Source organism: Mustela erminea, chromosome 15 (genome assembly GCF_009829155.1).
Source record: "Mustela erminea isolate mMusErm1 chromosome 15, mMusErm1.Pri, whole genome shotgun sequence".
Lineage (NCBI taxonomy): Eukaryota > Metazoa > Chordata > Mammalia > Carnivora > Mustelidae > Mustela > Mustela erminea.
In genome coordinates this window covers 35,386,481-35,412,473 of record NC_045628.1, presented here as the reverse complement: position 1 = coordinate 35,412,473, position 25,993 = coordinate 35,386,481, and the positions used below count along the sequence as shown (strand labels likewise).

General features: G+C 37.7%; 1 protein-coding gene across 2 annotated transcripts in view; it reads right to left on the bottom strand.

Annotated features, from left to right (window-relative positions):
* Positions 1 to 25,993, bottom strand: part of DACH1 (dachshund family transcription factor 1) — a 425,210-nt gene that overhangs the window by 184,393 nt on the left and 214,824 nt on the right. For both annotated transcript variants that reach the window (XM_032315182.1, XM_032315183.1), the window contains exon 3: positions 5,790 to 5,951. In XM_032315182.1, the coding sequence (XP_032171073.1) occupies positions 5,790 to 5,951 (162 nt within the window). The remainder of the gene's footprint in view (positions 1 to 5,789; positions 5,952 to 25,993) is intronic.

Below are 25,993 nucleotides of genomic sequence, written 5' to 3'. Positions count from 1 at the left end.
GGATTTGAGGTTCATTAACATTGCCAAGGCAGAGGATCCAATGTGCAACTGCAGAGCTCTGCTTGGTGGCCTGTGTACTCAGTTTCCTTTTATTTGCTTTCTCAAGGTCTCCAAGACTTTTTCCTGAGATCATAAAATTAATTTTTCCTTCCAAATACACACATGAGTTAGAAGAAAGGAAATGACTACAGCATAAACTATTCTACTTCAGGAGTGTTTTTGTGTGTGTGTGTGTGTGTGTGTGTGTGTGTGTGTGTGTGTGTGTGTTTAAATAAGAGGATGGTCAGCTGGGTAAGATAATTTTATCTCCTATCTGCCTGGCTTTTCTTTGCCTCCTTTTTGGTGGTGGTGGTGGTGTTGTTACTGCTGTTGATGGACAGAAATAAGGAGTAAAGAATATTAAGGAAGAACACAGCTGTTCATCCCAAACTCAAGTTTTTGCGTTTGCTTTGAAATTCCCACATCCCTGTTAACGATTGCAACCTTGAGCGAATGAAAACAAATCGTACATCTCAGGCACGTGAGGAGTGTGGATTTGGTGGGTCATTGCATCAGCATACTCTTGCTTGTGTTCCACGGTGTTCAGAAAGAGACATTCTGAAGTCTTAAGATGACTTCACTTCCTTAAAGAAATAACAGCAGTTAGGGGTTTCTGACTATAGTTTAAACAATGAGATTTTCTTGGGACATCTGTTTTGAGATCACATTTTGAATAGATATGAACTCATTTCCTACTAAGCAAGCCATCTACTATTGTTGATAGCTGTTTACCAGTTCTATGAGTCAGATATTAGCTAGTGGCAAAGGTCCCTCTTAAATCCTCCGAGCATTCTTTAAACTGTGTACATAGTGTTTTCCTTAAATAAAATGTTAAGAGAAGGTAAAAATGCAGTCTTTTCCTGCCTCCTGGTAAATTATAGTGCACAAAGTCTTGCACTTGGGAATAATATTTAATGTATTTATCTTTGAAGAGTCATTTCCTTTGTTATCGTTAGTTAAGGGAATAAGATACTAGGTTTAGCAAGTATTTAAATAACACAGAAACTACCGAGATGCTCACTGTGTCAATATTTATATAGCATTTAAAAACTAGAAGTAAAAATAAGTTTCCTTTATTTAGATTAAATCGACTGTGATTAATTTAGTACCCTCAAAAATGTGCATGATGCCCCTCAAAAGAGATAAGCAGATAAAACACAGCTATAGATACTATGGGATTGACCTTGGGTTCACCGGTTTTAAATTCTGCCTTTCCAATATCCTAGTCCCAATTTCCAAGCAGCACTTTTTTAAGCTGGTTATGTAGATCAGTCCCTAAAGCAAAAAAATAGCAATTTATCTGGCCTGTATGTTGTGGATAGTGTTGCCACTAAAAAGAATCCAGGACATTTTTCCTTCTTATCTGCAATGTAGCTCATATCAGCCAACCTGTCACAAGATAGTACTTGATATAAACAAGAGATTGCAAAGACATCTCAGTAATCAATATCAGGATGGCTACAGTATGGAAACCCCAACCAGTGCATATCATTTGTCTCAGCATCTATTTCTATGGCCAAATGAAGCATTAATTCAAATCATAAATCTATGGTGATTTAAATCTGGGAATGAGCACCTGCCTGCTTTAATGATTTATTTTGTACATTTCAGTAAGCAGGAGATTTGTCCATATGAACTGACAGGTCACCTTCAGATGCCAGGAGCGGACTGTTTATCACCATGCAGACTAGCATCTCATCTTAGCAAGTAAATATTAAACTAAAAGAATCCAATTGATTGTGGATGAGGGAGAATGGAGACACGGCCATATATTTTACTCAGTGTGCTGATGCCTCACTCGGATCTATCCCGAAGTCCTCACTTCTTCCTAAAATGATCATTCTGATGGAAAGATGTGAGCTCAAGGTTACCATGTAAAATTGGGATATAAAATAATAATTTGTCAGTGTCATCAACTGCTCTAAAGACCTTCTTTTTTTTTCTTTTTGGCTAATTTTGACAATTTATATTAAGAACGGGAAGGAGTCATGTGTAATGAAAAGATCCCTTAACCTCACTAAGCCAAATCAAACCAAACCAAACAAACACAAAATCTGTTTTCTGAGGCAATATGGATTTACTTACACCCGGGGTGGGGGTTTGGGGGTGGGAACTCAGGTAATGTTCCGACACAGGAGAACCTAAAATGTTCACCAGAACTTATGAGCTAGATGAGTACGAGAGAAAAACGAACCCTGAAGTGATCTCAAAAATGTCACTATATTCAGGCAGGGCTGAGCAGCAACGATACATCATGTAAGTAGCACCCCTCCGAGGGGCTTCACGCCTTCAAAGAGACAATTGATAGATTCATGAGAGTGGTAAGGTTGTATTCTGAAATATAGGCCTTTGAGATTCTTGAGATTCCTCCTGGAATCCATATGCTTCTATACCACTTCCTGCGCTAGCTAGCTGATGCTCCCGGATCCTGTTTTGACTGCCTGCTTACGTAGCCATTCCTCCCATAGACTGGATGCTCCCTGAGTACTGGGATGGAATTATAATCATTTTGTGTTACTAGAATGAGCTAAAGTCAAATGCAAACAAAATCCAAAGGACACGAAAGCTCCCCCCTCAATTGACTGACAAGACTACAGCTTAACAAATACCTAACAGAGACAAAGAGAAACAGAGAAGGAAATAGTTCATGGTTGTAGAAAGAGGAAGAAGGTAATTCTCAGGAGGGCAAGTTTGGAATAATAATAATAGCAAAAGCAGTACCAGTATGATAACCTTACTGGTGACCAAACAACGGGATAAGCAGACATAATAAATAAACACTTGACTAACAGGATCTCCTTTAATTCTCGTGGTATAGATATCATTATGCCATTCCCTCAATGTTAGGCTCAGAAAGTTTACATAACTTTCCAAAGTCACAGAACAGGTAATTGCTGAACACGTCCCAAGAGGCAGGCACTGCTGTCAGCAACAGAGAAGATGGGGGGCCATATAAAGCAACAGCCCACTTCAGCAACTACTTTGATCTATGCGAACTCAACTCAACACCCAGGAGTTCCCTGTACCTTCCTCACCCAACCCCTCCACCAAACCTTCTTTTGCTGATCTCTAGAAAAGGAGGGAGGGGGTGTGCTCTGGAAGGATAATAAATCATAAATTCTCAGACAACAGCAGCATGTGAGACTAGAATAAAAATGACAATGATAACATTTCTCCCCCCCAAATCAGCTACATATATCTAACAGAAATGATCTACCTGCCTCAAGGACTAGCAATGACACCAATGTTAACACACTCTAAAAATATTAATACTCCGTAGGAAAATTCAAATAAATTTCTGCTCCTGATTCAAATTGGTGTTGGACGGTGGGGGTCAAAACTAAAAAGCAACATGAAGAGCCAACTAAATACCTTGATGGAAGAAAAGTGATTTCCGCCAACTAGAACACGAAAGAAAAATCAAATTGCTTCTTTGTTTAAGTCATTATGGTAGCCCATGTGCCAGAATCATTAAGGTAAACCACAATTTGGTCAGTAGGCAAATGTTATTCCATAATAGCAAATATGAAATGTATGTCAATGCCTAATTATGAACCATGTTCTCCTTATCTTATGCCTGTTGGATTTTCCAAAGTCAACTTCTGTTCTGCTGCTCAGAAAATTCAAACAGAGATTATCATGTTTTAATATCTTTTGTTTTCAATGTTATTAAATTGCTTAATTTAAATATTCCCATTCCCAACACCAACTAGCAAGAACAGCCTGCAATAAACGCTTACTCTTCTAAAATTCTGAAAACGATCCAGATTGTTTTGCAATGGTAACTAAAATTTATAGTGGTCAATTACTTGTTTTTTAAAAGTGTCTAATTTTGTTCTACTTTACAGGCCAAAGAAGGAGGCTGCTTATTTTTTAAAAAAATGTACTTAATAGTTCCAAAAAGAGAATTATAATTCATTCATTTTATTTCAAAACAGTTTTTAATTATCAAAAGTCTGAATTTATGTGTTTGAACCATGACCTTAACAACCCGCAGCCCTCTGTCCTCTCTCTAGGACCCGCACAAATGCAAGCGGTCATGTTTTCCTTCATCCCTTCCAGCTGTAAGGCCAGAGCTTTGGCTTTCTTCCACATCTTTTCATCCTTCTAAGAACTGCCACCTTCTCTATAATCTATTCTCAAATCAGCCCCATTATCACTGTCTCTTTTATATTTCCTTTGTGTAGTGCTATAGGGAAAGTTCTATTTTCCCCTTTTCTCCTTTAGAAGCTACCCTTTGGCATCACTGCAGCAATGGTATTTTGCATATTGTGTATATATTTGACAATTACTTCCTATGCTAATATTAATACCTAGCGTATACTCCCATGGAACTGTTGTAAGAATGATTATTACTATAATCTGTAGTATTCCTTCATATACTCTTAACTCTCTGACTTTGGACAGAAGGTAAAGAGCCACTGAGTATCCAAGGAAATAATCTATTAAAACACTGCATGGAGAAGAAAATTTAATCGAACTGCCAAGAATGACTGCGTCCTTCATGAACATATGTTGGATAGAGTATCTTATACCTATCTTGTAATAGCCAAATTTCTCTTGCTAAATTATATTTTGAGCACGATTTCTAAATTTTAAAGAGAAACGATACAGGGCAGTGGCAGAATACATTTGATTTCACTGACACAGAGATGCAAAAGATATCATCAATAAAAATGTTAACTCACATGTGAAGTTGTATTTGAAAAATGAACTACCCAAGTGAGTTCTGCAAAGTGAAAGCTGTTGGTTTGGATTTAAACAATGACTATTCACTTTTCATCTCTTTCTCCAAACCTCAAGGAAAAAAAAACAATCAAGAGAAATTGAAGTTGTATATTTACAATGAGAGATGCTGATAATGGTCATATATATATATGAACTCTCAACACAATTCTCATTCTTGGCAACACATGAAAGACTTGAGTTTATATGTCCTGATGCTGATGCAAACTTATTTGATAACAAATCTATCAGGAATTAAAAAGATAAAGTATGGGTTTGCCTGTAATTAGCTAGTCAATCTTTAAAACTTCTGATTATTGGGGCTCCTGGGTGGCTGTCAGTTAAATGTCAGACTCTTGATTTTGGCTCCGATCATGATCTCAGGGTCGTGAGATAGAGCCTTGCCTAGGGTTCCATACTGGGCGTGGAGCCTGCCTAAGATTTTTTTTCTCCCGGGGCGCCTGCGTGGCTCAGTGGGTTAAAGCCTCTGCCTTTGGCTTGGGTCATGATCCCAGGGTTCGAGCCCTGCATCCGGCTCTCTGCTCAGCGGGGAGCCTGCTTCCTCCAATCTCTCTCTCTCTGCTTGCCTCTCTGCCTACATGTGATCTCTGTCTGTCTAATAAATAAATAAAAATCTTAAAAAAAAAAAAAAAGATTTGTTTTCTCCCTCTGCCCTTCCCTACCACTCACACACGCTCTCTATAAAAGATGAAGAATAAAGAACTACACTAAACTCAAATCAACTAAAATTCTGACTATTAGAACTTACTTGTATTACAAAAGATATTAACTGAATGCTGTTAGCAGACATTGCCTGCAGAAAGCTGACCCTGTGTTAAAAAATTATGTTGCTAATTATTTATTCAGAATGTTGTTAGAGGGGCAAATAGCACCTCCAAAATATCCACTATTTTCTAACCTAAAAAGACCAGCTTCTTGAATGGGCACTTGACGGTTCTGTTCCTGAAAAGGAAGTAATTTGGTACCTACAAGATCACAAAAGTTTCTGTGAACACACAACTTACCGACACTCGAATTCATGTCCCCATTTTCGGAATCTGCTCCATGTTGGCTATTAGAGGCATGATAGTTGCTCATGGCTTCCAATTTGATTTTTTTCACCTTCATTGCCTCGGCGATGGCTGCATTGGTAGCAGCGGCAGCTGCTGCGGCGGCTGCTGTCAGACCTTAAAAGAATAAATTAAAAACAAGATAATTCAAATTCTGATCTTTCAGGTACCAGCCCATGTACTTTATTGAGCACATATACAAACATCTGAGAGTATCCTGACTCCTCTGGGCGCCACTCTGATAACCTGTGTTCACTCCCCACCAGCCCAAGAGAAAACACTGATAGGATGGGGAGAAGGCACTCTAAACTCCCAAATTAGATATTCGCAGAAACATCATTCATACGTAGAAGGATCGCGGTAGACATGCATCCAGAATTCTCTCTCACACAGACCAGTTTGAATATGTTACTCCTTGTTTAAAATCCTCTGCAGCTGCCGAGAGAAAGCCGGAAGGAGAGGGATGTCTGAACTGCTTAGCTCAATTCACAAAACCTTTCCCTAGGAAGTGGAAACCTACCTAATCACTCCATTTTCTTCATCCTCAGGCCACCCTCCAGCCACTTGCACATGCCACCAACAGACTCACATGCCCTGCCTCTGCGAGCTTGTGCCTTCACACGTACCTTTCCCTTTGTCTGGAATAGCTTTGCCCCATGGCCCCCTTCCCTGACCTCCCGGCTGCCAGACTTCTGGCCCCAGAGCGAACACTTCAAACCACTGTGCCATGTTTGTCCAGAACAGTTCACCTTTGCTCGTCCAGAGAGTGGGATGTAGGAGTGGACGTGAGACTAGACACAGAATTTGAGGCCAGACTGTGGCCGAACAGAGAGCGAGGGCCATGCCTTACGGACGGGCCGTAGATAGCCCGCTGAGGTTCTGGAGAAGGGGATGGGTTGGGATGGGTTTGTTTTTCTTAAAGCTGTAAACTTTTTTTTTTTTTTTTTTTAACCAGGTCAGTTCCTTTCATCCTGGCATCCCTCACCCGCAAAATGACAGACTTGGCAGCATCTGAATAATCTCCCCTAATTCTAAAACTTTTGCAGTCCAGGATGTATAACCCTGCTCCCCATCCTCTTTTCTTTTTTTCTTTTTTCTTTTTTCTTTTTTTTTTTTTTTCCAAGGCTGCTTCAGAGTTTGTGACTACAGCGCTTCAGCTCCGTTTGAATTTATCTGTGTGATTTATTTGCACTCCCAGCTGGTGGATTGGAGCCGGAACACCTCTCTCCTATTTTCCTCCCCACTAATCATCACTTCTAGTTACTACAGCAAATAAGTTACAGCCACAGAAACTGTAAGAAAGTCTGTTGTTGTTGTTTTCCTAGAAATCTCTATTTTTTTAGAGGTTAGAAGAGCTCACCTTCCTTCATATCAGACCAAAGAGGCCTTGACAACTTCCACCCCAATGCAACAGGACCTTCAGAATAGATCTTTGAGTGAAAAACTGATAACTACCTTCTAAAAAGGCACTGATGTAAACTCAAAGAATTCATCTGGGTCTAGCGTGTACATTTGTTGCCTTTTAAGTCCCAACTTGAACTGATTCTCTCATCTTCCTATGATTGAATTTACTCCCCAGTTACTCATTTCCTTCAAAGGTGTTTCAGAACATTCTCTTTCCTGTTAAAATTCTCCTCCTGTTTCCCAGCAGCTCTCTCTTCCTTGATTTTGCCTTGTCACAAATGTGACCATCTCACATGCCCCTTCCTGTCTTTGCCTGGTGTTGCTCCATCTCTAACTGATGACAGTTCCAGGTCTTTATCTTTTTTGCTTTTTGTTTTTAAGATTTTTTTTTTAATGTATTTATTTGACACAGAGAGAGATCACAAGTAGGCAGAGAGGCAAGCAGAGAGAAAGAGGAAGGGAAGAAGGCCCCCCACCGAGCAGGGAGCCCCATGCGGGGCCGATCCCAGAACTCCAGGATCATGACCTGAGTTGAAGGCAGAGGCTTTAACCCACTGAGCCACCCAGGTGCCCTTTTATCTTTGTTTTTATGCAGCAGGTAAATCTTGGTAACAGCATTCAAATATGGAAGATAAAACTACAACTTGAAATATGATTGTTATTATTATTATACACATCTGAGTCAAATTCAGTAGCATGAAATATAACTATGCATGATGTAGCCACAATATGAGGATTAAATGAGATAGATCACGTGAAGAAGGCCATATCATATTTTGATTTTGAGAGACAGAGAGAGCATGGATGGGGGGCAGGGGAAGAGGAGAGAGAGACAGAATCTTAAACAGCAGCACGCTCAGCCGGGGCCTGATGTGGGGCTCGATCCCACAACCATGAGAGCATGACCTGAGCTGAAATCAAGAGTCAGATGCTCAACCGACTGAACCACCCAAGTGCCCCCGGGCATATCATGTTGTTAAACACTAGGCATGCCCTGCACTCTACTCCCTCAGAAAGTCCAGTCCTACTGTTTCCTGCAGGATATGATGGACTGGCCACGCCCCCCTCAGCTAGAAGAATCTTACTTCTCCTTAGCTGGTGACACTAACCCTTGACCTTTAAAAATACTTTTTTTTACAATTTTATGTATCTGATCTTATTTATGGTACTATTCTAATTTGTCCACTTGACTGTCTAACCCTGCAGTTTTACATTTCAAATACAAATTTCAAAAGATACCCAGTGGTTCCCCCTCTTGTCCATGGGAGGTACGTTCCAAGAACCCCCTCAGATGCCGAAACCACAGATGGTGCTGAATCTTCTATATACTATGTCTTTTTCTATACGTTCATACCTATGACAAGGTTTAATTTACAAATTAGGAAGTAAGAGATTAACAGCAAAATAGGACAATTATAACAATAAACTGTAATAAAAGTTACATGAATGTGGTCTCTCTCTCCCCCTCAAAATATCTCATTGTACTGCACTCGCCCTTCTCGTGATGACGTGCGATGATAAGCTATCTGTGTGATGGAGTGGAGTGAGGGAATGACGCCGGCGCGGTGACATAGCGTTGGGCTACTAATGACCTTCTGATGATTTGTCGGAAGGAGGATCATCTGCTTCCAGACCGCAGTTAGCCAAACGGGGGGAAAGGAAACCACAGATAAGGGGAACGACTGGAAGCATGTGACCTATACATGCTATCACTGAACTATATAATACTTGTAAGTATTGCATTTTTAGTCTAGTTTAATGCAGTCAGGAAAAAAGCAATGACATTTTCAGCCGTTGCTGATTTTAGGCCCACTAACTCACCTAGCTCACAATTCTTAATTCTTTAATAGCTTTCAGATTCAAGCAATTTTCTCCATTTCCCCGGCTCCCTCTAGTGCCGACGGCCACCCTTTCTTCCGGGGAGCCCTGTAATAATCTCTCAACAGCTGGCACTGTCCCCACTTCCAATCTCTTGGTCTTCGTACAGCAATCACCATAACCTTGTGGAAAGGAAAATCCAATCACGACATTGAATGCCTGCTCTTGCGAGCAAGCCGGTGTTTCACGTGGCTGTCAGGACCCGTCACGCTCGGTGACTTGCCTATCTGTGCAGCACATTCCGTCCCTCGGCTCCCACTTGCTCTCTGTGCTCCAGACACGTCGGCCTTCTCCCATCTCCTCTAGCGGACTCTACATTCCTTTCAAGACAGACGTGGGACATGGTCCCATTTCTACAAAAGCTCTCCCATCCCTGCCCCAGACCAGTCACGTGTCCATTATCTGCGGCTCCAGGAGTAGCAGCCTCAGCCTCCCGACTCTTCAACCTACCTGGGAAACAATGATCACCATTTTAAGAATCAGCTCAAAACTCACTTCTTGTGAAGAACTGACCCTCCTTGCTACTCCCTCAAGAGGAGAACCAGCCATGCTGTCGTTTGTGTTCTCAACCTGCCTCATCCTTGAAGGACGGCAACCTGCTTGTCATCCTTTGTGCAACAGAATCACCCAAGATGCTTGCAAGCCACTCAAATGGCTGAGTCCTAACATAGGACGTCCTGGCTGGGACGCCTGCATCTGTATATTTGGGGGGTGGATTTCACTGTTCCCCAAGTCATTTCAGTGTGCAAATCTGAGAGGAGAAACTCAGTCCCTTGAATTCTTTAATGCTCTTTTGTGGGAGGAAGGATGGGAGGTGCCAACAGGGACGGCAGGTTTAAGGCTAGCTCCTCTAACTAGGTTCTAACTCCAAAAGCACAGAAACATGTCCCTAATATATGCATCCCAAACATTGACCACAACGCCTGCCACACATTGTCACTGAATGAAAAAACACTTCTGAAACTCGATTCCTTGGACAGCCACAGGAGAAACATGGTCACTGTTTTAACAATAGGTGTTATTAAAACATTTTGTTGATATTACAATCAATGTGAAAATAAATACTAGGAGTAGCAAATTTCGTGAATCTAATACAAAGCAGGACTCTCCCATGTTACCTCTGCCTAGGGCTGGAGAGGATCACCAAATAGCTCACCCACCCCACCCTCTGTGTTTACTGTACTTCCTGTTGGCCTTGCAATGGCCCTTTCAGATCTCTGATGTAATTGTCAAACCCCTCCAACTTGCTCTTAGAAAGAGGTCCCATTGTATATTTTGTTCCAAAATGAAGTTGTCTTTGAAAAAAAACTATAATAAATTCCCAAAATAACTCTAGCTTTCAGTCTACATAGAGAATTCAAACTGTGAAAACATTTACATGTCTTCAAGGATTGTCTACTTGTGTAAATACTGGTAACCCATGACCTTTATCATGCACCGTTCCCTCCCTGCCTCACCCTTTTCTCAGAGCATTTGTTCCCTCTGCCTCAGATTCACAGATTTTTGTCCTCTCCACCTTCAGTATCCCTCCCTTGAGTACATTATATTGCAAATTTAAAAGTGCTTTAACTCTTCCCAATCCAGACGAACCATTTTTATCTCAGAATTAGGTGATTCCGGGTTTCTCAAAGTGACAGTCAACATCAAGTCCAGCTGTCTCGTATGACAAAGTGAGAGGTGGTCTCCCCCAGGCACACATTCGCAGACTATGTCTGGGACAGACCGAGGACTCTGTGTTTTCACCTTGCAACAAAACATGCGGATTCTGGTGTTCACTGCCCTTAGATTATTTGAGGGCTGTAATGGACACTAAAGTGTGTCCACATCTTACAATAAAAGTTTATTAACCAAGCAGATCATCATTGCCCTTGTTTTCAAAAGCGAGTATGCTTAAGAATCAACAAGGGAACTTGTTAAAATATTAAATCAGGTTCAACCAAGGAATCAGAGTTTGAGACAGACTGCTCTAGTGGGATGTAGACTTTGTAAAAACAAGTCTTCTTGTGCCTTGAGCCTACCACAGAAGAAGCAAAAAGGCCAGCCAATGTAATGTAGCACTTTGTGCTACTGACGCAGCAATCCTGCATATTATTAGCTCCGGCAACCACTTACACATAGGAATCTGTTCGGTATGTACAGCAACTGTTACCGAAATAGCTTGAGTAATCACTCCTGATTCTTTAATTGTAAGTTTTTCACCAGATTTCCTTCTCTCACTGGGAGAAAAATTACAAATGTGTGTGTGTGTGTGTGTGTGTGTGTGTGTGTGTGTGTGTGTGTGTGTGATTATATACTGAAGGAACAAATAAATAATCTCCTATACTAACGAATGATTAACCCACCTATTTTACCTCTCCAAACTTACTTTTTTACACTCTCAAAGAACATTTAAATATTTCATACATCAACAACAAAAACATGGACTAAACAAAGCTTAGTTAGATATAATTTCATTTTATTCTACAAGATCCTAAATCCAATGCAGTCAACAAGGGAGAAAGGTACACTTAACACTCGTTTCACACTAATAAGATAATGGATTAAGAAATACTTTGTTGGGGCGCCCAGGTGGCTCAGTGGGTTAAAGCCTCTGCTTTAAGCTCGGGTCATGATCTCAGGGTCCTGGGATCGAGCCCCGCATCGGGCTCTCTGCTCAGAAGGGACCCTGCTTCTCCTCTCTCTCTGCCTGCTTCTCTGCCTACTTGTGATCTCTGTCTGCCAAATAAATAAATAAAATCTTAAAAAAAAAATATTTTGTTTAAAAAGATACTTTCCTTCAGAGGAAGGATAATAAGTCAGAGTTTGTACACTCCGAGACCTCCAGTTAGCCTTCAGGAAAGGGATCGTACATCAAAATGAGATTAAAGACCATAAACCTTATATCATGCAAAGATATTTTTTTTTCTTTTCTATGAAATGTGGAGCTCTACCTTTATAATATTAAAGTATAAAAACATAAAACATAAAAAACATAGAATTCTAAAAAATATAATCTACAAGCTCTACATTTATAATATAAAAGAATAAGCAGATGTTTACAAAGAATTTTAAAACACAGATTTTCATATTGTTGCCCAAATTTTGACACAAACACACTGTTGTGGGCTTCTTGCTGCTCCGCTCCTTCAGAGAAAATTCTGTATATTTTTAACTGCATATTATTAGTTTTCTTTATTCTCTTCTTGGCTTATAGATTTCTTTTACTTTCATTTTTTGATGCTCTACTCAAATATTTAAAATTCAACTTGAATAAGCAACTGTCATGGAAATTACTAGTCATCTAAACTCACTATCATATAGGAAGTAGACAGACATATGATGGTTAAAAAAATGGACTTCAAAAAGCTATACAAACTTTGGACAACAGGCATCAGATATATATGGGATATTGCTCCAAGTTATATAATTCTTAAGGCTTCAACATTCTCATCTCTAAAACAGAGATATCAATTCTGACTTGATAGGGATGTTGTGGAGAATAAAAGCAAAATAATATATGCAAAAGCATGGGCACATTCTTAGCCCTCCACAAATGGTAGTAAATATTATAAAGTAACCAGAATATCCATCCTGCCCTTATGTTTCTTTCCCTTGGTTCGGTTACTCACAAAAAGATAAGTATGACAAAAGCTACCTAATAGTATAGAGTGAGAATTTAGCCATTGGACTAATGTAAATCTAAATTCCACGCTTCTGTCTAAACATTTTATTTAGTAGTCTACACTGATCTTATTTATCTTAAAGTTACTAAATCTCCACTCTGCGCTGTATTGATGCAAAGCCTTCACTCCAGTTCAATATCCTAAAACCAATCCACGGGTTTATTTTGGGGAAGAGAAGCAGGCATTGTCACCACTTACAAGTCTTATTTTACTTTGCAAAGATAGCTTTTGAAAGCATAAGAAAAATGCTATCAACACAGCCTTTAAATCTTTCAAATGCTATATACAATCCTGATGACTCTTTCTAAAAAAGGGAAAAGTATCCCCATTCTATTTATTTCAAATAAGTTAGTCCCCCTTGTGATAAAGAGTAGATTACAACTATAGATTATAAATATCAATAAAAGAGACATATTGCTGTCAAATTCTTTCTCTGATCTGTTTGTTTGCTCATTAACTTGAAAGGTCCAATCTTTGATCTTTGGTTTCAAAGACATCAAGATGACTTCCAAATGTTTGATATGTTGTCTACTTTTACATCACATTCCATATAAAATGTATTTCCCAAAATGTAATGGTTAAATAAAATGAGTTATATGCAAGAGAGAGTAAGCCATCAAAGCTCCCATATGATAGACTTTTTTATTAGTTTATGTCACTTTTTATCCAAATTTAGAAGAAACCATTTTAAAGATGTAGTAGGTTATAGCCCATGGTAGTTATTATTAATATTCTGGGATTGATAAGTTATTTATGTCTGGCATTCTTCCTACTGATTATTCAGGGAGACAGGCGGCTTATAAATATCTCATCACTCCACCGTCACAGAAATTTCATCGACAGTGCTCATGCACAGCTATTAGCAATATGAATCTAACCATTACAAGAAGGAGGAAAATCGAACATGTGGCATTAATACGCAGTCCTGGTTCCTAACCATCTGATAGGCAGATGGTGTGAAGCGGATTCTCCAGCTGAAATGAAGGGGCACATCATTTAAAACCTTGTTTGCATTCTAACTGATATCAGTGCCATATTGATATACATGATACATCATGGCAGTATTTGAACAATCTAGTTTGTTTCAGTCATAAATGTTTACTGCCTTGTTTTTTTTTTAATCTTATAAGCATGTTCAGAAGAGTGTATTTTTAATTTATGAAACCTATTGTTTACTTCTGTTGAACTAGAAGATTAGTGGAAAGCAGGAATATTAAATTACTTCAACCACAGCAATATAACCAAGACAGATGAATAAAGTGGGTTTCTATTTTCAATAAAGGATGTTAGTAAAGGAGTTTTAAAATTAGCACAGGCATTTTGTGCATTAAATGCATTTATTCATTTAAACCTTCTGGCTTTTTTTCCCCCCAAGTGGCATACAGAGAAACTTAATGCTTTACATCGCCATTCATTTAAAACTCTCACTGTGTGCAATTAATCTTGTCCAACAATTCAATTCAGAAAGTAAAACATCAAAAAGCATAGTTCAATTCAACAGTCATTACTGTGAAGTAATCTTTCTGCTCCTGACAGTTCCTATAGACTCTTTGCAAAACTCTGTTGAAGGTGCATTGTAAGCTCCATATAAGTTTGAATTACAACTCAATTGAAATCACTCCAAGTCTTAGAAGAACTTTTGGCTCAACATAACAACTTGAAAATACCAGTACCTTTCCTGTTCCCTGTTTTCTTCCTATCCTTATTTAAATACCAGCTGTCTAAAAAACTGACACTAATTTTCAGTTATTTATTTTTTCAATACTTTCTAAATAAAGGAAGATTGTGATTGAAATATACCTGTCCTCACCCTTGAATGATTAAATAACAGAAATGATAAGCAACTAGAATAAGCAACTTAATTGTGAATCAGGGTAGACTGAAGATTTTGAATGTGAATTTGTCTCCTAATGTCCATTAGACTGACTTTTCTTGCCCTTTAAAACGCATTTATATTCTGCAGAGAAAAGGAAAATTGATCTTTGAGGCCATTAATGGAAACACTCCCTATACCAGTTTTCAGTTTTTCAATTGATTTAATTAGATTTTTAAAATGTTTGGATTAACAAAACCCCCCACTAATTTGGAGAAATATATGGAAAGAGTTTATTATAATGTTGATAATGCTAATCAATCAAATAGACATCAAATTTAGCCTTCTTATTCTGAACAGCTTAAAATCACAGTCTCTCAGAGGAAAGAAAGTAACAGCAGTAGTGTAGTCGGTGGAGGGAACACCATGGGGGTGTCTTTTGGCCATGTGTTAAATCACTGACGAATTTCCATGGAAGTTTTTGAAACACTCAGCTTCTGACAACTAACTCACAGAATCAGGCTGGAACACAATTAATTAAAATTTTTAAATTACTATGGTTTAAAATAAGAAAAGAGGTAATTTATGAAAAGCTGAAGTTGGCACAATAAGGTCTTAAATATATAACTCTCACTTTTACTCCATCGGTTAACATTACCGCCTTGAGAAAAATAGTTAACAGCCACTTGGGGTCTAGACTTCTAAAGCATGGAGATGAGAAAACTATCTAATGCGACCCTTTTATTTTACTGATGATGAAACTTAGGGGCAGTGAGGTTAATCATTTCTATAAAGTCACACCATTAAATAATGATAGAGTAATCCCAATTCCCTTAACTCACAGTTCAGCATTGACCACACTGACTCTGTCAATAAATGTAAAAAGAAAAGTACAGAATACAGTAAACTACAGAATCATTGAAAGAAAATGAATCTCCTTTGCTCAAGCAGCTTATAGATTGTATAGGGAGGCAAGGTTATAGACACTCCAATGATGTCACAAGTATCAGCTGACTTCACTGAGAAAGCTCACCTAAATGTTCATCTGTAATTCATAGAATTTGGAACATATCTGCCACTGAAACACTGGTCTTTCAACTTCAATTGTGCCTGCAACTTTTAACCTGGACTAGGGGTAAAATACAGTATTTATATTAGCTTGAGTCCTGTATTTTCACTACGGCACAACAAAAAAAGAGAAGAACAAATCATTATTTTCCCCCTGTATCTTGAATATAGAACAAATTCTAGAAAGAAACAAATTGAAATAAGTAAACTTTGACTCTAATTCTCTTTAAAACACCCTTGTTATTATTCACTATTATTCCATCTCCAATACACTGATCATTAGATGTCCTCACGTTTGTCTAAGGCCCAAATATTTTTACTACTCACATGACTCATCGCCCTAAATTACTCAGTGCAATGACTCCAGGCAGGTGCCTCGTACTAGCCTGAGAATAACTGACAGTGTGTGACATTATGAAAGGATGTTTTTTAAAGAGGCTACTTGTCAATATATTGGTGACAGTATAATAAGTGAAAAGAAGAAATGGTGCCATAAATTTAATTTCCTGCAAAGGAGTCACCCCATTGGCATTTTAACTTACGAATAATCTCCCCAAATGTTCACCTACGCTTCTCAACACCTAAATCCTCTCCTAAATCTTTTGATACTTCAATAAGCCTCTCGCTTTTTTCCTTTTTCTAGAATTCAGATAGCATGTGGTTGTTGGAGAGAAAGAGAGAGGAAATAAGAAAAAAGTGTCACAGAGGTGGCCATTTTTAACATGAAGTCTGACGTTGGGGGGGGGGGTAGAAGTAACCGGAAAAGGTGTGGCCACATCCTTTTCCTGATATAGGAGTGCACGTTTTTTTCAAGGAAAAGGCACAAGGAAGAAATGTAATTATATAAAACACACACACTTTATGAACAGTGTTCAAGGTCTGTGTTGGGAACAATAGACAGCCATGATCACTGAAAAACAACAGAACAGGGGGACTAATTGAGACAATATATTCTTCACCCCTCTGTCATTAGGTTCTAACATTTCTATCAACATCTCATTTAATCTCCACAAGCAGCCGAAAAGGTAGATATTTTCCTCATTTGGTTATAAGGAAAATGTGAACGGTGACAGGCCAATTGTAGTACTTGGAAAAAAGAGGGTTTTGGTTGAAGTTTTTAAGTTGGATTATAGAAAAAGAATAATCCTAATTAATTTAGAAGTGTACATAATACAGCCATGCAATAGGGAAGATGCATAAGAAATACAGGTTAGGGGCACCTGCGTGGCTCAGTGAGTTAAGCCTCTGCCTTCGGCTCAGGTCATGATCTTAGGTTCCTCGGATCCAGCCCCACATTGGGCTCTCGACTCAGCAGAGTGTCTCTTTCCCCCCCTCTGTCTTCTGCTCTGTCTACTTGCTATGTCTCTCTCTCTGTCAAATAAATACATAAAATCTTTAAAAAAAAAAAAAAGAAAGAAAGAAATGCAGGTTATAGTTCATAGTCTCTAGTGGTTGTCATCTCTGGACAGTGGCATATTGAACAGATGCAGCCCTATCCTTGGCACACCTTTGTAATCAGAGTCAAGTTACTTATTTTTTATTTTTAGTATAGCAGAAAAATTAGTTGTCTGATTTTGAAGAAACCTTGTACTTTATCACTCAAGAAATAAATACTATCTATGTTTAAAACCATTCTCCTTTTGAGGTTTCATTAGTATAGTCAACCCAGCTCACCTAGGAATGGAGCAGGTGGATGTCAAGGAACAGCTACCCATGGTTGTTATTACTCACTTCTGCTTTCCTGCTGTGAAAAATCATTATTACAGAAAGAACCATTTAATTCCTAACACGGCAAGGAATGTGAGTCTTTTGTGTATTCCAATAGAACCTTTCACTTTATTTCAAAACAATAGTAAAAATCTTAGCAAATCTTCAATTTTCCTTATATTCCTTTATTTTAGGAGCAAAGTCTGCAGTTAGACTGATCCAGTGGCTTCTCTTGACCTAATTTATGTTGTACCATGAGATTCTATTAAAAGAAACTAAATCACTGCAGTAGATTTATTCACCTTAAATAATTTAAGCTAATTGAAAAAGAACCAAACTAAAACTAAAACACTTCTCTCAAGCATTCAACTCCTGCATGTCAATTAGTAATTTAAACAACCAGCTAATCACAACAGCTTTATGAGAAACACGGACCTGTGCTATGTACACATTTCCCTACCTTCACTGAGCTGAAGACAGAAACAAACACCAATTCTGAGTCTGAAAGTATGTGTTTGTATTCTGTAGTAATTAGGCAAGTCCAGTGAAATATTTTCACAGATGGAACTAAGATTTTTCTCAGATTTCCCAAACAATTTTGAGAAGAACACAAAGACAAATGAGAGAAATACCTGGAAAAGCATATCCAATCACTCTTTTGACAATGAGTTAAGGTGTTCCAAATTTATAACCAGACTTGAGCGGAACAAAATTAAAAACATTGTTATTCACAAAGGCTACCACATCATAATAACCAGGAACCGGATTCCTACTGGGTTAATTTCAAAATTAAGAACCTGGCCTAATATCATTATTATTATGGTTTATTAATGTCATATTGCTTCTTGTTCAAAGTTGCTAAATATCATTTTGATTTAAGCTATGTTAACAGTGGCCCATAATGTTACCATGACTTACAATATTCTGATTGTCCCGTCATCCATCATTGTAGAACTCCATTTGTAAAATCAATGGTCATTTTTCTCACGTAATTATTTAATTTTATAATTCAATCTCCCTAATACCTGGAATGTGTGGCATTGTCACTCATATGACAGTCCTACAAAGAGTTACAAAGCTTTCTGCAGCATTTTTACCATATGTCTTTCTTAAGAGAATTAGAAAATTCAAACATAACTTTGTCTTGGAAGTAAAGCTTTTTGAAATATGGCTAAAGTGCACACTGCATAAAGACAACACACTTAAGCAGACTTTTCCCCCTTTAAACAGCATTCAAATTTTCAAAAGCAATAGATTCTCAGTCCAAGCGGAGTCTATTGCATTATTCATTTCATGTGCAACCTCATGCTGGACCATAAATTGTTACTTTATCTAATCAAAGGAGACTTAACTCTACAGAAGGTCAAAGGTTTAATTTTGTGAAGTATTATCTTACGCTATGAGTTTAACCGAAAAATAGAAGAAGAAAAACAGCCAAGAAACTGGTAATAAATGAACCTTTATTGCCTCAGGCATTGGCCTAGTTAATAAACTTTCATTGAAGGTTTCTTTCAACTGTTACGGACAATGAGAGGAAAAAAATCTTAAATTACAGCCATGTGTGACTTTTAAAGCAGTCATTCTTTTTTATCTCAACCTCCCTAGCTCAGGGAAAAAAAAAAAAAAAGACAAAGAGAGATTGTCTTCGATCTTTTAACCAAAAATGTATGTTTCTAAACAGATGAAAAAGTGCAGATAAACTTTTCTAAAAGCAGAGGTCAGCTTTGAACAATATGAAAAAAATGCATTCTTTAGGTGTTGAATCTTAGAGAATAATCTATCTCTTCAGCTAAATGTAAACTACAAAAGGGAGGAAGACATGTTGTAATTCTCCACAAATCTAACTCTTAAATTAGTCTCTCATTTAACAAAACATGATGCCTTATAATCTCCCCATTACCACACTAAGTCCATTGTTGTTTTAATATCCATTAAATGCGTTGTAAATAAGTACATTATTTATGTACTATTTGATCCATTTTAGAAAAAAAAAACCTCTTATTTTCAAAAACAAAGACTAGTAGCAAAATAATCCCTTTTATTGTCATGCAATTAAAATCTTTAGGAGAAACTAGTCTTTTTAGCTGATACTCATAACCAAAAACTGCCTGTGGGTCGTACCTTCCCTCCCATTATTTTCCAGTAAAGAAAATAAACTGAGTTGTTCTAAACTAATATATATATATATATATATATATATATATATATATATATACACACACACATATATATATATATATATATATATTTTAGGAGATACTGTGAGTGCAAAAGTTACCGTGGCCTCAATTCTGATATCTTTACCTCCATACCACAGCATAAATAAGGTAGATTCTTGTCCTAGCAGAGTTCACTTAAGCTGTGAGAAAAGAAAGAAGCCATGTTGTGCATCTTCCTTTAATATTCTCAAACAGAAAAGGAAAGTGGGCTCGTTCTGTGCTCCTAACTGGACCCCCCTGCCACATTCCCCCCAAATCACAATGCTCTCAGCAGGGCACCGAACCCTCTTCCCACCTGGCAACATTTGGACAGAAGTGGGCTGTACTTCGTTCCAGAGACATGTGCTCGGGATGCTATCTTGGCCACCTTTGAATCTGAACATGATAGCTGCTTACACCAGCAGCACCAGGTGAAAGCAAGACCAGGCTCCCTACTAAGAAATACACTCTTCACAGCTGGGAAGCAATGAGTTCTCCTGGGGTCAAGGATGAAGCACATTTATTAGTAGTAGCTCCATTTCTTTTCTATATTTGCCAAGAGTAGTGAGAGACTTAGGAGAAAGTGAAAAATACAGAGATTAGAGACGATTTAATGGGAATTCTGAGCAAGGGGGGAAAAAGTCAAGTTCTACACATTGAATATTGAGAATGAATACACAAATCGTTGTCAAAAGTGCAATTGATAATTGTGATTTTTTCCCCCACTTTATTTTCTACCTGATTTACATACAAGCGTACCACTGGGGAGCGGAAGGATGAAAAGCAGAAGAAAAATGAAGAAATACCAACTACTTTCTAGAAAAGAAACACGATATTTGAATGTGTATGGTGAAAGTCTAATTATATACAACTGTGGATAAATGATTTCAAATTAGCAAGGGTGGTAATGCTTTATAATTTCAGGGGTTTTTTGTTTATGATTTGTGAGAAAGGCTGAGGTACATTTAGCAAGAAACCCAAATGGCCGAGAAGTATGGAGGAGTAAGAAAAACAGGTATCTCGAATCTGATTCTTTATTCCATTAATCAAAGTTTTACGGGCTTAGAAAAGTTCTACTACAGTACACAGAGAGGAGGATAAGAAAAAAGAAAGATCAAGGGAATTCAAAGGATTTATTAAAAGTGCAGACGGTAACTCTGACTAGTGTTTTAGCTAGATAGACACAATTAATTAATTGTAACATTGTGAAACTCTAAAATGCTGAAAGAACGTGCTCCTGCCTGCAATGTAGTAATGTAGCAAAATACTTATAATCTTTCAACCACCAGGAGCTTTTGTTGGTTTTTTAACCTAATCCACAGCTTGACATAGATCCTAGGGTAATGGAACACAGTTCTTTGATTGAAATAATATCTAAACATTGCTGCGCTAGCCCGGTGGCCTAATAGAAGTCTGTCTCTCTGGAACTCGAGAAATTCAAGGCTGGAAACAAACTCCCACATTGAGCTCTGGCTTGTAAGTCCTTCAAAAAAAAGCCTTTGAGACTGGAGTGTGCCCTTTCCAGTTTGACAGGACCAAAAACGGGTATAAAACTTCCACAATCGCTTTTCTTTCAAACAGTGAGACAGTCAAAGCAAATCATTTTCTTCAGCCATGAGAAACTTCCTAGTAAGACAACAGTATGGTGTTGATAATCACAGAGAGTCTCAGACATGTCACAAAATAGCTAAGAATTTCAGAAGGGATTCACTCCCCCAGCCTTCTCCATTTTGGTGTGAAAATCTACAAGAATATCTACAAGTTTTCCAGTCATTGTTACCAAGAAAGTTGATCCATATATTTTTGTCAATTTTAGTCATGAGGAAAATTTCAGTGTTTAAAAACACTGAAAGATATATAAAAAGAATTTATATATACTATATTGGGGCGCCTGGGTGGCTCAGGGGGTTAAGCCTCTGCCTTCAGCTCAGGTCATGGTCCCAGGGTCCTGGGATTGAGCCCTGCATCAGCCTCTCTGTTCGGCAGGGAGCCTGCTTCCCCCTCTCTCTCTCTGCCTGCCTCTCTGCCTGCTTGTGATCTCTGTCTGTCAAATAAATAAATAAATAAAAATTTAAAAAAAATTGATATATACTATATTTAGTGGGAAAAAGATCCTTTATATTATTTTGCTTTATTTAATTTATCTCAATTTGCCATAATCATAAGAATGTCACACATGGACATTTTACTGAGAGCAGAAGAATTTCTGGGTCTGTATGTGCAGCAATAAATAGACTTTGATTATACAAACGCTTGAAAGACAATTGCAATAAAATCTCCACTGCATTGTGTATTCTCACCAGTTTCAAAAAAGCAAAGAAAATACACTATGAGGATTTACCCATCTACAGCCATCTTGTAGAAATTGCTTAGCAAAATCAGATGACTAGAAAACAGTAAATGCAAGGGTAGCATTAAATATACCTGAGGCTTCAGCTGAATTATGATTCTATGTTTGGATGCCGTGCTTATAATATTAAGTAATGAAAATGATTTTTTTTTACTTAGTGTCTGTCATCTGACACTATAAAGTCACTTTATAAACATGTTAATAAAAATGATACTTAGATGACAACTGAAATAGTCTGCACACTGTCACAAATGTGAAATCTTGACATATTTTATCATTACATAGTAAAGCATGAGCTGTGAAGCTGGGTGGTAAGTAGAGACAGAGTAAGAAAAATCCTCAAGTTTAATAATAAGTATATAATCTTAAAAATATAGTAGTCTTTCTAAAAAGAATTCTAGGAGCACAACTAGAGTTGGTGAAATCGGTAGGTCAACAACATGTAGGACCCAAATTCCTTCCATATTTCCTTTTTGCTATCCTCAATATACTGGGAAACACCTCCATGTGAGCAAGGTGGCTACAACAACTCTAGGAACCCAAACAAAAAAGTGAAGAACTGTTTATTATATATATTTCTTTTGAGCCCCTGAAGAAATTTTTCAGAGGAGATGTCCTCATTAGCCATAAATTGCATCACCTGACCATGCCTGAGCACAAAGAGAATGAGCTCACCATGGTTCACATCTGGAATGCAACATGGGCCGGGTTCCTCTTAAAGCACATGGTTGGAGAAAAAAAATGTGGAATTCTTCCATAAATTAGTGTTTTGTTATAAAGGAAAGAAGTGATAATGGTTATTGGCTAGCAACTAACAAAGATTGTAATGAAAGCTTACAGGAGAATATTAAAGAAAATAGCTAACAGTCTCAAATAGAAGCCCAATCACATTACTATTCTAAATCTTCCATCATTTAAAAATCTTTCCCATGCTTGCTCAAAAGTTAAGCACCTAGATGCAGAGGATAATATCACTGTTTTTCTCGAGGTACTTTTTACTTCTCATAATGAAGGCCTTGTAAAAAAAAAAAAAAAGGTTCCATAAAATTATAATAGTGACCTTGATTTTTATATTTAGAGCTATCAGGAACAGAAACATGAAATAGCACTCAATTGCTCTGAGTTTCCTTTTCCACCTCTAGCTGGAGATATCTACAGAATAAATAATAAGATGGCACACCTATGGAATATGGAATAAGATGGTGTCCGTCATCGGACTGCTGGACAATAAAATGTATACAAGACAAATGTTATGGAATGTGACACCAAGGAAATGGTCACTTTTGAGCTGTATCAAACATTTAAACATTACCTGTGACAGTGAGCTGGTGGTGATGTTATTCAATGCTTTGATAGAGTACTAGAAATATTTGCCTCATGTTCTACCTTCTTAAGGATGTGAATCAATATAGGAAAACTTGAAATAGCAACTACAGAGCTCAAGGGGGAGGAGAGAGACAGAGAGAGAGAGAGCTGAGGGAAGAGAGAGGCAACCGTGGCTTTAAGAAAAACACATGTTCATTGCCATGTTTGTTCTCTTCTTCTGTCTATGGTACTATTGCCAGTAAAACAGAAATATTTCTGTTATTTTTAATAAAATTTTAAAATGGAGAGCAATAGCAGAAATATGATGGAGGACAAAGGATCTTTGCAGCCCAAGATCTGCAATTAGGTAAGATGGTCTCTGTTTGCAAGATCTAATTTCTGTCAGCTTTCTTGTCCCCAAATATAATAAAGAGAATCACATTGCTCGTGTCTCACAAATTGCTGAGAACATTATATGACATAGGATGTGCGAGAAATATACACGCATGTTCCATAATGACAGTTTCCTTCCTTCCTTTGTTTTGCTATCATTCCATTGTAGTGGGGTTTTCCTTGTATTTCTTTTTTTATTTTTTTCTTTCTTTTTTTCTTTTCTTTTTTTTTTTTAAAGTAATATCCCCACTACCTGAAGAGCTGCCACTACTTGTTCAGAATGAAGGGCAGAGCCAGGGCCGTGACATCACTCCCATAAATTTTTTCCTTCAACTATATTTCCCAGGATCAATAATGAAACTTGATAGAAAAATATATTCCTCCTGAAGAATGTTGTTTCGTAAATACTTTGCATGGATGAACTCTAGATCAAATTTGAAGATTTTACAGAATTGGAATCCACAACTTATTGACCTTGGACATTTCACCTAACCACCCTGGAAGTGGGACTGATAGAAGTACCTGCACGTTAGGGTGATTACGAAAATCAAATGAGGGACTGTGCATAACAAGCCACAACTGTGCATAGCACTAAATAAGCACCCCATATATGTAGACTATCATTATTGTCCTTTGACATAGAGGCACTAATATTCATGATTTGGTATCAGACAGAAAATAACTTTAAGATGATGGAAATGGAATTTTTTTTTAAAGATTTTATTTATTTATTTGACAGAGAGAGAGATCACAAGTAGGCAGAGAGGCAGGCAGAGAGAGAGGAGGAAGCAGGCTCCCTGCTGAGCAGAGAGCCCGATGTGGGACTCGATCCCAGGACCTGAGATCATGACCTGAGCCGAAGGCAGCGGCTTAACCCACTGAGCCACCCAGGCGCCCGGAAATGGAATTTTAATTCAAATTCCAATCAAAAGGATCACCCATTTTTCAAACAAAACACAAAAGGATTCAAATTGTCATTATACATCCATCTTGACTCCAGAGATATTTAATTATAGAAAAATATGATAAAATCACATCAATAAAGAGACCCAGTAGCATGGACATAAGTAACACTGCCTACCAAAAATCCAAAGTTATGATATTAAAGGTTTTTTAAATGTATTTATTTATTTGAAAGAGAGAGAGAGTAAAAGAGAGAGAGAATCTGAAGCAGACTCTGCAAAGTGCAGAGCCCAACATGGGGCTAGAACCCAAACTGTGAGATTATGACCAGAGCTGAAACCAAGAGGCAGACAGTCAGCAGGCTGAGCTACCCAGACACCCCCAAAAGTTACAATTTTAAATAGATAGTCCTGAAATTATCATAGTAAGATATAAGAGTTGGAGGTGTCTTGGAAATCGTCTTCTCTAACCCAGACTCACATTGTGAGGAGAGGTCAGACCCAAGCTAGGATCTCTCTGTCTCCACTGATAGGCTTTATAAAAAGCTACCCTACCACACAGACACAGGTTGTTTACCCATATTTTTGACTCTTTAAATATGTTCATTCTTTTTTGATACTTACTCTTTATTCACATGGAAATATCCATGAATAGTGGAGGATAAATGAAAGAAGATCCATTATTCCATGAGAAAAACCAAATCGATGCATACCAACTTCACATCAGGAATGTTACATCTACCACTGCATTGGTTCCACTGCCAATGGCTAGTTTTGTCACACAAGAAAGTTCTAATTATCAAGTGTTACTGTATTATAGCAACAGTTCACTCCAGGGGTCTCTATTATCTAAAAGAAGCGTATCTGTTCTCAGAAACATGTAATTTGTTTCCTATTTCCTTATGTTATTTGCTCTCAGGATCAAGCTTCAATCACACATATCCATAGATATCATTTACTGAATAGAAGTTAAAATATTTAATTTTTAACTTTTAAGTGCAATTTAAATTAGATAATACATTTATTCCTCTAATAGATAATACAATATTTGAGTTTTCAGAGCACATGGTAAATCAGTCTAATTTACACATACTTATAAAGAAGGAATACCCCTACCTTTATCTCTGAGTGATAATGGGAGACCTAATCAAGTTTTAAAACAGGAAAGCAGAGTCTTGTATAATTTTAAGAGACTCTAAACTCTGTCTTCCTGAATTCTAATTATTATCAAGGCATTCTGATTAAAGTTGACAACATATGATCTTTCAAGACATTTATTTACATCACAAACTAAAATCTACAGTGCATCTTCATCATAATAAATTTGTAAGAATTATTTGGTGTTGATAATTCTTATGATAAATTATTTTAATTCAATTTTTAAGACCTACTTGTAAAATACATACAAACAAAACTAGCTGTGATGTTCACTTCCAAAAGTAATTCACTAAAAATGAGGTAAAATTCACTGGCAATTAC